The 13,266-nt window shown below is 40.0% G+C and overlaps 1 protein-coding gene across 1 annotated transcript; it reads left to right on the forward strand.

Annotated features, from left to right (window-relative positions):
* The first annotated feature begins 358 nt into the window (after window positions 1-358).
* On the forward strand, window positions 359-12,164 carry tsr1 (TSR1 ribosome maturation factor). The gene is made up of 15 exons (XM_005474726.4): window positions 359-550; window positions 2,715-2,818; window positions 2,909-3,137; window positions 3,534-3,668; window positions 3,774-4,225; window positions 4,778-4,922; window positions 5,327-5,517; window positions 8,966-9,171; window positions 9,275-9,434; window positions 9,531-9,641; window positions 9,739-9,871; window positions 11,202-11,318; window positions 11,491-11,631; window positions 11,720-11,794; window positions 11,881-12,164. Exons 1-15 carry the CDS (start codon window positions 424-426, stop codon window positions 12,057-12,059), a joined length of 2,505 nt encoding a protein of 834 aa, XP_005474783.1. The 5' UTR covers window positions 359-423; the 3' UTR covers window positions 12,060-12,164.
* Window positions 12,165-13,266: the final 1,102 nt, after the last annotated feature.

Below are 13,266 nucleotides of genomic sequence, written 5' to 3' on the forward strand. Positions count from 1 at the left end.
ATATATCAACCTGTCCATCACCACTGCAAACAAGAAGGTGCTCAGAGCCTGATGTAATCCCACGCTGCACTCATTTGTAGCTCTGCGGTGGTGAAGTGTGGTACTGCACCACTGGCTGAGTCTGATCTCGTGACAGTCATTGCGCTGGCCTTATACATGTCATGCATCAGCCTCACATATTTCTCTGTCACTCTTGACTCCCTCATACAGTACCGCAGTTCCCCCTCTTGGAACCCTGTCATATGCTTTCTTCCATCCACCGAGGCATAGAGCAGCTCCTTTTGACACCTCTTCATCAACACTGTCAAAGCAAGTTCAAATATTGCTTATCCAAGCTTTTATTTTGAAGAAAAGCTTTCCGGAAGACACGTCCCTATCGTGACGTTGCTGCAAGTGCGGAAGTAAGTTAGCTGACCTACCCACATGGTAGAAATGGCTGCTGATGGGGAAAAACAACAGGGCCACAGACCCGGCATATACAAACAAAAAAATAAAGGACACAAACATGGCAAGCACCGGACGAAAGGAGAAATTGAAAGAGAAAACAAAGGCAAGTCGCGTCCAGCTGCACAGCGTTAAACCTGGGGTGTACATGTGTGTTGTTAGCATGTAGCGGTTGCTTCTGCAAGTACACGTGTTTGGCTTTAAGTGCTCAATCCTTTCAGTACAGTATCTTATATCGTAGGACCTTTCTTTATAAGGTATTTAGTGAAAGTCTGTATTCGCTTGCGAGCCTCGTTTGGTGTTTAACTGGAGTTTGCCAATGAGCTTCAGCCATTTAAACGTGGTCCGGGGGTCTTCCAGATACCCAGTTACTGGAAAATCAGAGCACTTAACAGTTAACACCGAGAAAGTTTATCATTAAAAACAGTTTTGTTCTATTTAAATTTAAGCTCATATTCCGACTTGTGGATGTTTTATACGTGATTTGAATGATCGTCAGATAGTAACACTACATGTCAAGCAGTACAGGAATGATAGTTCATGCTATAATTTAATGTTACTTTAATTTCATTCAGCGTAAAGCCGTACACACACACACACACACACACACACACATTTTGACACCTTGTAGCTTGAAAAATATATTCAGGCAAAAGTCTTATATCTGTAAACAAACTTTTGTCGGCACTTTACATTTATTCTGAAATACAAAGTAAAGTGGACACTTTAATAAAAATAATTTGAGCACACGTGATTAACATACAGCCAGATGACCCAATCGTGCCCCAAAGAGTACACACAATAACCCCCACTGATCAATAAAAGTCAGCGTTATAGTCAGGAATGTTGATTTAAATGATTGTAAAGTGTCTCCACTGTAGTTAAACTGGATTCCAACAGAGGGCGCTCCACTAATGTGTGAGAATAAATGTTTTTCTTCGATAAGCTAAAAGACCTTATGTATTATGGCTGATGGATAATCATCCAGCCAGCTTGTGCTGTTATTCAACATCATATATGCAGTCAGACTTTGGCAGTGTTGTAAAGAGAGATGAATATTCAAAGTGTGTCATTCATCAATATATCATGTATAAATAAACCCCAGTCTCAGACTGAAAAAAAAAAAAAAAAAAAAATTCACATATAAGGCAGTGCAGTAGTTAAAAACAACAAAGGAATGTTAGTCTCATTGTTGTTCATTGATGCTTGTATGTACTGCAGTGGTATCAGAGTTGGTTAGTAAAAATAGTTTAACATGAACAGAACAACATAATGGCAAATTATTTCAGTTAATTGATATTTATGATTATTATGAGTATGGATTTGTTCATAATTAGTGTCTTCTGTATATAATTATATTCATTCACTGATGCACACATGTATACTAATACTAAATGGTAAATGTCAGTTATTGTACAGTTCATCTTCAGTCTGTATTGTAATATGTTTTATCAGTTACATCTGCAGTAACGCATATTTGACAGATGGCAATTGGCTTTAAAAGCTAAACAAGAATTTAAGTGGACTGTTTAATGTAAGTAATCATTTTATTGGATTATCAGAGTATAGCACTACAGTCTTGTCTGCAGACTTTAGCCAGCGGGGACAACAGCAATTTTCTGGGGGCTCCTGGTAAAACCAGCATATCAGTTTCAACTACAAGTGGGATACAAATGAAAACCAGAAAACTCTTGGAACAAAAATGACTGTTTCTTGTCTATAGTCTGCTTTATCTCTTGTTATATAAAGTTTGACACATAGCTGTAAAAAAGAAAATGTTCTAACAAAGCATAGTGCCATTTCTACTGAATTCATTGACTATGAAACAAATCAGTACCGTGCATATAAAATTTAGTTCAGTTGTCTAATGTGCGGTCTTTTGCTTACTTTATTTATATCAGCATGACCCTCTGGGGGCGGGGAAGCTTTGTCTGCTGCAACAGCTGCGCTGTTGTGTTGACTTGAACTTCATTTTGCAGGTGTTTTTGATTGGTTGCCTTGCCAGCATATGTTTTAAAGCAGCAAAGATATTGTAAAAATCAAACGGCCGATGTTCACACACTGTTCATGTATCTGCTGAGATTTACTGACATCTTAGACTTCAGCTGCTTTAACATTGTGCAGCAGAGTGGAGCATGATCCATATGTGTGTGTTAGAATAGAAGTTCTTTCTAAGCAGCAAGGTTGTGGGTTGTAGTAAGGCCTATATTAAAATAATACTATACACATTGTATAAATTAATAAATAACTTGTGGTACAATGTCTCACAGGCAGAGTGTCGGTGACAGTCCTTACCAAAAAACAGAGGAAGGAGCAAAAGAAGATGGACAGAAGGCACAAAGCCAACCAGCTGCGCAAGAATAAGAAAGACTTGGTAATTTAAAATATCACACGATGGATCGCTGTTCTTAAATTCTTAATGCAGCGAATCTGGAGTTAATTGAGTGTCTTTCTTTCTTCCCAGGTCCTGACAGAAAAGCGACGTCTTGGCAGCAGGGATGGTCCTCCTCATTTGGTTGTTGTGGTGTCCCTACATGCTCAAGCCGATTCTGGAGCCATCACTAAGCTGCTTCGTGGAGAAGGTGCTGGGGGCATTGTGCATCATGACCGGTGCATCAGTGGTGTCAGTGACAGTTTTGGGCTGATTCTGCCTCGCTTTAAACAGAGGTTCACCTTTCTAAGCCAGAGTACAGGTAAGCATTAGAAAAGAGTTTTCCTTTGAAAAAAAAAAAAAAGTGAGCCAGGTAGTTAAAGGTTATCAAGTGCACAAATAGTGTTGTTTCTGTGACATCTATTGATGTAATTTTAGTTTCTCAAATTTAAAAGACATTACAATTTGAGAATTTTGTTCATAGAATAAGTAAACATCCCTGGTAATGCTGACACACTTGTGACATACTGTAGAATACCATAGAAGAAGAAGTTAAGTCAGATATGTTACTGTTTTTTAGATAGGATTTTTTTTTAATCTATTTATATTTTGTTGTAAAATTGATGTTGTGTTCACTAAATGACATCCTAAAACAAATATTTTAAGGATGTATACTCTTTTTGTGTGTCTTTAACACTTCTGTAATCTCTTTTTATAGCTGACATGCACTCCCTGCTGGATGTGACAAAGATTGCAGATAGCCTTGTATTTGTGTTGGATTCTACTGAAGGCTGGGACACCTATGGAGACTATTGTCTCTCTTGCCTCTTTGCTCAGGGTCTCCCCAGCTATGGTAATTATAAATCTTTCTTTCTTTCTTTTTTTTAAATTTAATTGACTTCGTTTCTGATGTGCCTCTACTGAGCCCTTTTCTCTCTCCCATATTCAACCTACATAGCACTGGTGTGTCAGGGTGTGTCCGAGCTCCCTGTGAAGAAGAGGGTTGAGTCCAGAAGAGCTTTGTCAAAGATCACAGAGGCCCGTTTTCCTGATGCTCGTCTCTTCCCTCTGGACTCCGAACAAGATGCCACACTACTTCTCAGACACCTGGGGACTCAGAGACAGAGAAAGTTGGGTTTCCGCTCCAAACGGTCACATCTCCTTGCTCAACATGTCACTTTTACACCCAACAACCCTGTTGATAGTACAAGTGGACCCACTGGCCTGGGCACACTCTGTGTGTCCGGGTATGTCCGTGGCCGCCCTCTGCGGGTTGACAGACTGGTACACATCAGTGGTCATGGAGATTTTCAGCTCAGCCAGATTGATGCCCCAGTAGACCCTCTTCCTCTGAACTTAACAGTGTCCAGACCACTGAAGCCTAGCAAAGGAGGAGATGTTGACATGCTGGTAGGTGTTGCTGCTTTTTTTTTTAGTACTTTAACTTGGCAAATGTACATGCAGACCTGATAGCGTATACTTTATTAAACAATAAATGATATAAATGACTTCATTTATTGCTCTACTGCATCATCATAATTTAAAAAATATTTTTGGAATTTTACCTAGCTTTGGACTTCTTTGATAAGTTGTATAGTGGATATTTGTTTCTCACTTGTGGACTCAGGCATGTATTTTCCACACTCTATACAAAGTATAGCTCCAAACTTGAAGCATGGAAACCTGTTTAAGTTAGGTAATCCATTACAACTGTCAGCATCTGTTTTTATCAATGTAATATTACCGTTGCATAAGAATTGGAATGCACCCCTGCTAAATATATGTGCATTTTCTCACGCTGCTTTTAACCGTTAAAACTAATTCGAAGTGAATATAATGAATGGTGGTCAGTAGGTTTAAATGCAAAGTGAGACTTTAACACCTTTAATTGTTTTGGAGTGTTAGTGCATCTAGTTTAGTTGATATGGGTCACATTTACCTGCTCATTTGCATTTCCCACAGGATGGAGGTGAAAATGAGGCCCCCGTGAGGGTGCTCATGAAAGCGGACCCATCCAACAGGGAGAGTCTGCAGGCAGAGGCTGAGGTGGATCCCATGGACGGAGAGCAGACATGGCCAACAGAATCAGAACTGCTGGAAGCAGAAGGTGAAGAAAGAGAATTTATAGATAATCCTCTCAGAAAATGAAGATGATTTAGTAGAAGATTGAGGCTTCACTTGTGTTAGATCAGTTACACTTGATTTGAAGTTACAACTATATCACTTTATACTTTCAAGTAGTGTGAAACTGTCTTACTGATGAAAATATATAAAACTTAATTTGCACAAATGGTTTGTGATGTGACAGTTTAATCGACACAACAAACTAGTTAAACAAAGACTTTGCTATAATGTTACTGATGCACAGTAAAAATTTGGATGGTTACACATAGCTGAAATAACTCAGTCATTTCTACTAAATAGAAATGAGTAATGTGTTTTTCTTGATTCAAGAGTTTATCCGGTTAGAAAAACACAGGACTCAAAGGTTTTTGATGTTTCTCTCTTTAGAGGCCAGGAAGAAAAAACGTGTAATGAAGGTCCCTAAAGGAACATCAGACTATCAGGCCACGTGGATTGTTGATGAAGGTGAGGAGGAGAATGGCGACATAGATGAAGAAAGTAGTGATGATGACGACGACGATGATGATGACATAATGGATGAAGCCATGGATAAAGAGGATGGGGAGACTGACTCTCAGGTACACATTTAAAGTAATTTTGACTTAAGTCTTTAATGACACAGTGAAACAGAAGATAAATAAAATGCAAGTATCAGTTTAAATTTTCCTTTTTTAAAACTTTACACAAAAAAGACAGGTATAAAGTTTATGATGATACGACAGCCTAGCCTTGCAAAATGTGATACACTGAAAAATGGGAATTAATTTAAATGGACATTAATAGCATTTTTTTTTCTTTTTTCTTTTTTTTTAAATAAAGCTCAGGTCAGGATATAATCGAAGCAGAGATGCTTAGACATCTCTTTGTTTTGCCAGCTCGTCTGTCTAGCCAGATCTTGAGGTCTACTGCTTTGTTAACGAGGCGTTCCCAAGCCAGCCAAGATGTAGTCTGTCTACCTTGGTCTCTTCCTGGGTTGGACATTCAACTCACCTAGGAAGCATGCAGGAGATATCCTAGGCTCATGCCCTCACCATGTCAACTAGCTCTTTTCAATGGAGGGGAGAAGCAGCACGACTGTGAATGATTTTGCTTTTCACCCTATCTTTAAGGCTGAGACCCCCTTTGGAGGAAACTAATTTCCCGTGCCTGTATCCCTGAACTTACTGTTTCAGTAACTACAGCTTTGCCTTCCTGCTTAGCTCTCTTCGTAACAGCAGTCTGTTTCAGTGCAGATGCGGCACTAATCATCTTTCAACCATGCTCAAGTCTTCCCTGACTTGTGAGCAAGATTTGAAGATACTTGAACGGCTCTCATTGGGGCAGGTTCCTAACTTAGGGTGGACACGCCATTCTTGAAGAAGTGCAATGTTTCAAGCCATGAGGCCTGAGTAGGCTCAGACTGGGAAAAAACCACATGAGCCTGCCTACCTGTGGGCGCACCTCCAAAAATTAAAGCTGGATAATTTACCACTGTGGTAATAATCAAGCATGCTTGCATGCTAAAATTGAATAATTCAGAGAAGCCCTAAGGCCATAGCATCATATTTTATAAAAATTTTAACAGCATTTTACTGCAAAACAAAGTACAGTAAGATACCAAGTACTTGGATAACAACGCTTTCCATGGAAAACACCAGAGACTCACTACAGGAAGGCAGATGACTTTCTTACGACAGGTTTTTCATTATAGTATGGATGATGTGGGGGATTCGTGTGTCAGTGATTGTACAAATATTGTTATATTTGGAATTTTTCTTTCATTTCTCATTTAGTAGTTTGACCAGAAGTTCAGCCAGAACATACCTTTTATGGTTATTTTGTTGCGTGGGGTCGTGTTGTCATAGCAACAGTGTAGCTGAGGTCAGGCGGTGCAGTCCTGTGGAGGATGATGAGGATGGTAATTTGTGAAGAAGCAATAAAGTGTTGGCGTGTCCGGGGCTGAAGCGGTGCATACGTGACCCACAGGCAGTGCACCTCACTGCTGAGAGGCACTGTTTATTTTCTCAGTGTCTGACTCTGGCGTGTAGTGCCAGGCTGCTCACCACAACAATAGTGTTTGGAGCAGGAATCCCAAGAGAAGCCTCCGGTCTTCCTGTCTTGTGAACAGAACTTCCTGTCTGGACGAAGGGAGGGGTTGGCCATTTATTTATTTCCCGCTCCGCTTGAAAAGAAGTCGGGGAAACTTTCTTTATGCAACGGGTTCATTACGATCTGTGATTGTTATTAGCATGCATTTGATGTCAAGGTTAGCACACAGGTATACGTATCTAGACGAAGGTAACAATAGTGGAAAGGGTACTTCAAATGATAATGATTATTATTACTATTGCAGCAAGGATGTTGGAAAGGTTGTGAATCAGCCGCATGCTGAGAGCTTTCCGCTCTTGCGTCTGGCTTCTCCTGTAATTTGCCAGCCAAGGGAGCACAGCAAAGCTTGTCTTCTTTGATGATTCATTTCCTTATGCAAATATGTTGCCCTTGGATGCTCAGTTTCTAGATATTGTTTTAAGAGTGGATGTCTTGCACTGGAGAGTGTCGTTACGTAACTCACTGAATTCAAATGTATGCAAAGCAGGGATTCCCATAGTTTGAATTCGGGCAATTACTTATCCCATTGACACATACAAGGCCCCTCAGTGCTGTTTGTTTATTGTGCCAGAGTTGTTGGTTATGTTACATAAATATTTTCTATAATTAGGATCGTTTTGATGTTATTTGTTTTCCTGCCATTTGTGTCTGGTTATTGTTAATACTGGCAGCAACTAACAAAGTAAGTGTTTTGTAATAGTAGGGTGCAACAACAATATTGTACATTACAGCAAGAGAACGTTATCCAGGAGTAAGGCTGGGCGATTTTTTTTGGCTGTATCATGATATACGATATATATATCACGATATGTTTAACTAGCCTCCCAAAACAAATGTTATTTTCAATCATATCATGCCTAAGATTGGGCATTCATACGGTCACCGTCTGTGGTCAACACAGACTTTTTTTTTTTTTTTTTTGCAAACGAAGACGCCAGTGTAATCTGCTTCATGGCTGGTTTATTTAAAGTTTTCTGTGGTGTGTGGGGAGATGTTGACATGCGGACTTTAAAACATTCTTCATTATGCAATGGATGATTTTTCAGGTGGTGGAAAAAATTTGTGGTGCTGCGACCTTTTGTGGCAATGGTTTTATGCCATGTTTTACAAATTATGGCATTTTGTTTGACATGCTCCTTTTAAAAACCAAACCACTGCCAGTAAATGTTTCTCTTTGGAACTAGCTCGTCTGACTTGTCTTCAGTTACAGTCTCATTCCCTTCCTCGTGTGAAACTCCGGCTGTCACCATATTTTTCCCTATCAGGTAGAATATAAACACGCATGCTCATTGCAGTGTGCCAGGCAGAAAACTTTCTGCTTTGGAGGGAGGATTAGTGATGCATTCGCTCAAAAAAACTCTTAAAAGCTTAATATTGCCAAGGCAGTTTATACTCAATGGTTCCGATAGACCTATTTTAACCATCGTACGTGGAAAAACTTTTGATACATGAAGTATATTCAGTATATCGCCCATCCCTGCCAAGGGCACCTGTTTAACTCAGTATGTTTGGGTTAGAAGCTCAGGGTTTTAAAAAGAGGGAGCCAGACTCATAGCTGGTAAAAGGTTATTTAAAAATGTTTTCAGTGGTCTTGTAATTTGAAAATATAGTAATAAAATAAAATCTAATTTGGCCTTGGCACAGAAAATTCCATATAAAATTTTGTTTGGGTGGCAAAAATGTCAAGGCCAACCCAGCTAAAACTACTGTGAGGCTAGCCTTATTCCCCTTGTGGCCCATGACCTTCCTTCCTTCCTTGAATTAACCAATAGTGTTATCTCTCACTGCATTTGCTGTTAGTAAATGCCAAAGCTTCAAAGCTTCTTCAGTGATCACTAAAAATGAGTACAATGATTGTTGTGTTTATGGTCCGAGAGCAGCTTGCATTCTTTGTTCAAACCTCTTGTACTAAATTTGTCCTGTGTCCTCTCTGCCCAGGACCCCGGTTCATGCTGTGATTCAGAAGAGGAGGAGGAGGAGGAAGAGGTGTGCTCCACAGAGCGAGCGGGCGCAGACCAGCGCTATGATGAACATATGGATGAAGCTGCTGAGGAAGAAGGCCTAAAACGCTACCGTGAGGCTCGAGCCAATGAAATGTTCCCCGATGAGGTGGACACGCCCCTCGACGCTCCAGCTAGAATCAGGTCGGTAGCGTTTCTTTTGTGTTTTTTGTTTCTTTTACATTTCCTTTTGGGATGGAATATTTATTGTTTCCTGTTTGTTTGGGTTGCCGTCCTGTTATCGCAGGTTCCAGCGCTACAGGGGGTTAAAAAGTTTCCGCTCGTCACCTTGGGACCCCATGGAAAACTTGCCCCTCGACTATTCGCGTATATTCCAGTTCCAGAGCTTTGAGCGCACTCGCCGCCGCATATTGGCTGAGGCTGCAGCTGAGGAGGATGGAGCCATGGTAAAGTAGACAACAGTACTTGTCTTCAGCTGTAAATGCTCTCATGTTTAACCATGATTTTTGGCTTCACTCACTCTGCTGTCCTCCTCGTTTCAGGATGGCTGGTATGTGACCCTGCACATCATTGATGTGCCTTTTTCTGTGATGGAGAGTGTCCAGTCAGGCAAACCTCTGGTTCTCGTGTCTCTCTTGCCCCACGAACAGAAGGTATTCACATCTAAAATGTTTCCTTTTTGTAAGCAAAGCTGCACCAGCTACACAGAATAAATTTTGCTGACCTCATTTTTTCTTCTTCTGTGCATAGATGTCAGTCATGCATGTTTTGGTGCGGAGACACCCCAGCAACACAGAGCCGATCAAATCTAAAGAGGAGCTTGTGTTCCACTGTGGATTTCGGAGATTCCGAGCTTCTCCCATCTTCTCTCAGCACACATCAGGTAGAAAACCTACTAAATTCATCCAGTACATTTATCAGAACAAATGGCAGCAGTGATCCTGCATAAACAAACTTAAATCAAACGCATTGCCAGAGATGTATCAAGCCAAGGGCTTGTAACGTCCAACTTCCTGCATTCTCGACTGACCGGTAACTGACTGATCCGTCTAACTAACATATCGTTTAGCGCTTGGCTTTAGCTATCAAGAAGAGATAAAGCTTGCCAAAGTAAGTCACAAACCGCGATAATGTTTGTAACAACAAACCAAATCAAACAGTTAAATCGCCCTCACCGAGCTGAACATGGGCATTTTAAATAAGCTAACAAAGTAACGTGGTTAAAGCGAAAACTATCCAGAGTTTAGAGCTAGCCGCAAGCTAGCAGCCTCGGTATGAGCAAAAGATCCGACCAGTTATGACGAAAATTATTGAGATGAGAGAAAAGGATATCCTGTTATCTGGTGAGTTTGTAAACACTTGAAAATTATACAAGAACCTGACATTTGCTTTGTTATATAAATCTGTTGTACTTGCTTCTGTTTGGCAAGGTAAAATATGTCAGATAAGGGTGGATGTACAGCAGCTCGTTTTGAGTCACTTACTTATATTTGCCTCTTTCCAAAAGCAGAGCACTTTATTTTCACTTGTTTCACTGAGAGAAGAACCTGTAACTTACTGCAGTTGAGGGCAAAAATCGGTAAAAAACATAAATAAATCAGATATCATAACCAGCCAAGATGCAGACTAAACACAGTGTTTTAACATCTGGTTCATATTACAAGTAAATCTTGTAATATTGAAACACACCTGGTGCTAATCTAGGATCTATTATTCCACGAATTTAGTGATGATGGGTCACCTGGAACTCGGTGGGTTCATTGTACCACTTGATTTTTTTTTTTTTTTTTTTCTGATGTTGAGACGGTGTCCTTATACAGAACCACCTCTATGCATTTGCATTACGGCAGTGCTATTACTGTAATATTTGTTGTTATAATGCTAAGCGGTGTTCTTTTGAAAAAAAATATAATAAGGTATCATCCAGTAAAAAACATAAACTTAACCTTTTTAAATTATTGACATTTTAATTAAGATGTCTCGATCTTAAGCTGAAAAAGTCAGAAACTGAAAAATGTCTTTCCACCATGTAAGGTCGACTTTCGGTTCTTTACAAAACAAGAACTGTTAATCAAGTTACTTTATTAGTATAATGATCTTAAAAGCTACTTCTGGAAACAAGATATCTGTTGGATATATTATTATTATTATTGTTATTATTATTATTAAAATCTTTTTTTTTTTTCCCCACCTTTTTTTTTCCTTTTTTTTAGCTGACAAGCATAAGATGGAGCGCTTCCTCAGACCAGATGCCCCCACTGTAGTGTCACTGTATGCCCCCATCACCTTCCCCCCTGCAGGAGTCCTGCTTTTTAAGCAAAGGAATGATGGTGAGATGGAAAGTCCTGTTTACTTCAACACAAGTAAATTTAATTAGTGGCCTGGCTGCCCCCAAGTTAAACTTTAGACCATTCATCCTGTTGGTGGTTTTGATTAATTATCCACTTAAGCAAATTCTGTACTGGGCTTTGAGCACGTGTTCTTCTTACTGTGTCTTTCTAGGCATCCAGGACCTTGTGGCTACAGGCACTCTGCTCAGTTGTGACCCTCAGCGTGTTGTGCTAAAGAGGATTGTTCTGAGTGGACACCCATTCAAAATTAACAGGCGCTCTGCTGTTGTTCGTTACATGTTCTTTAACAGGGGTGAGAGGACGTTCTCATACTATTATTACTGTAACTGCAGACATAATTCATAATTTTTCATTTATATTTTCTTGACTTTCTTTTACAGATGATATCATGTGGTTCAAGCCAGTGGAGCTGCGAACAAAATGGGGTCGGAGAGGTCACATCAAGGAGGCCTTGGGTGAGAAAATTTAAGAATAAAACCCTGTGTCTGTGTCTCTGTGCCTTTTTTGCTGTGGATTCTCACTGCAATTTCTTATTTTTCAGGAACACACGGTCACATGAAATGCGTGTTTGACAATCAGCTACGCTCTCAAGACACTGTGCTGATGAATTTGTACAAGAGAGTGTATCCTCGGTGGACGTATGACCCCTATGTGCCCGCGCCTTTAACTTGGGTGAAGAAAGAAGGCACTGTGGAAATGGAAGACTTGGATATGGAGTAGTGAAGGGACAAACTGACAAGACATGTAATAACAGAAACATCCATGTGGTTTCAGGACACTTTCAAAAAGTGGAATGTGTATTAAATAAACCTATTTTGATCCAAAGTTAAGCTATCTTGTTCCATTTTGCAGCCAAGCCTCAAACATGCTGCAGAGTTTGTTTTGACCACTAGATGGCAGGAATGGATAAGTATTAGTAAAGCTTCCTCAGTGTTTGTAGAGCATCTCACTTTTTCTTTTTTCCTAAATGGGTAAAAAATATTTGAGTCACTGCCTCTAAACAAATAGTTGAGTGCACTGAGTGCTTTATGATTAAACAAATCTGAGAGCTGGTACCACGACGACTGGGTGAGTTCAGTAATTTAACATTAGGCATGTATCGAACTCATTACATGGGCAACACTTTGAAGTCATGCATGTGTGGCTTAATGCCTACACACATTAAAATGTAGAAAGCTAGGACGAAATTATGTATCGATAATGACCGAGATACGTGAGGAACTTTAATCATGGAAAGAGAACTCCCAAGTCGCACTTTTAAGGAAAAGTTCTTTTCTGTAATCGCTTAATGAAATGCTGTTTAAGATTTGGAAAAATCGCAGCTTCGAGCATTATTTATGTTATCTTTTATCATACACATGCCTCAGTATAGTTTACTTAAAAAATATAGGCTGAAGACCTAATAAATGACTTGAATTTTAGCACAGAATGAAACAACAATGGCGCAAAATAGAAGACGAAAACCATTTAAGCCATTTTGAAATGCATGGCATTGCCACTATTACATGAGTAAGAAGCCAAAAGGTTGAATACAAATTGATCTCGGCAAAATTCACTCTTGCTACACTTTCCTGTACATGATAATTCCCTGATGTAATTTACGAATCGAGTGCATGACATTGTATGAGCACTCAAAAATAAAAGCACTGATAAGACTTTGCCTCCTACCAGCAGCGTTTAGCCCCACACACACACACACACACACACACACACACACACACACACACACACACACACACACACACACACACACAGACTCTGGCAGTTTGGCTCTTCATGGTGGTCTTGCCCTGACCTGTAGCCTTCTTTTCAGTTCTAGTCAACACACACACTCAGATCATAACCCCCGTTAATTTGAAACTAAAGCTGAAATGCTCTACACTTTTGCGTCCTCCCCTGCGCCGTACTTTCTTTCTTCGGAGAACGC

The sequence above is a fragment of the Oreochromis niloticus genome, linkage group LG14, assembly GCF_001858045.2.
Source record: "Oreochromis niloticus isolate F11D_XX linkage group LG14, O_niloticus_UMD_NMBU, whole genome shotgun sequence".
In the NCBI taxonomy this organism is placed as follows: Eukaryota; Metazoa; Chordata; class Actinopteri; order Cichliformes; family Cichlidae; genus Oreochromis; species Oreochromis niloticus.

Coding starts and splice junctions, on each gene's coding strand:
- tsr1 (XM_005474726.4), top strand. CDS start 424: ATGGTAGAAATGGCTGCTGATGGGGAAAAACAACAGGGCCACAGACCC. Junction 9,642..9,738: donor TCTTGCCCCACGAACAGAAG/GTATTCACATCT, acceptor TTCTGTGCATAG/ATGTCAGTCATGCATGTTTT. Junction 11,319..11,490: donor TTTTAAGCAAAGGAATGATG/GTGAGATGGAAA, acceptor GTGTCTTTCTAG/GCATCCAGGACCTTGTGGCT.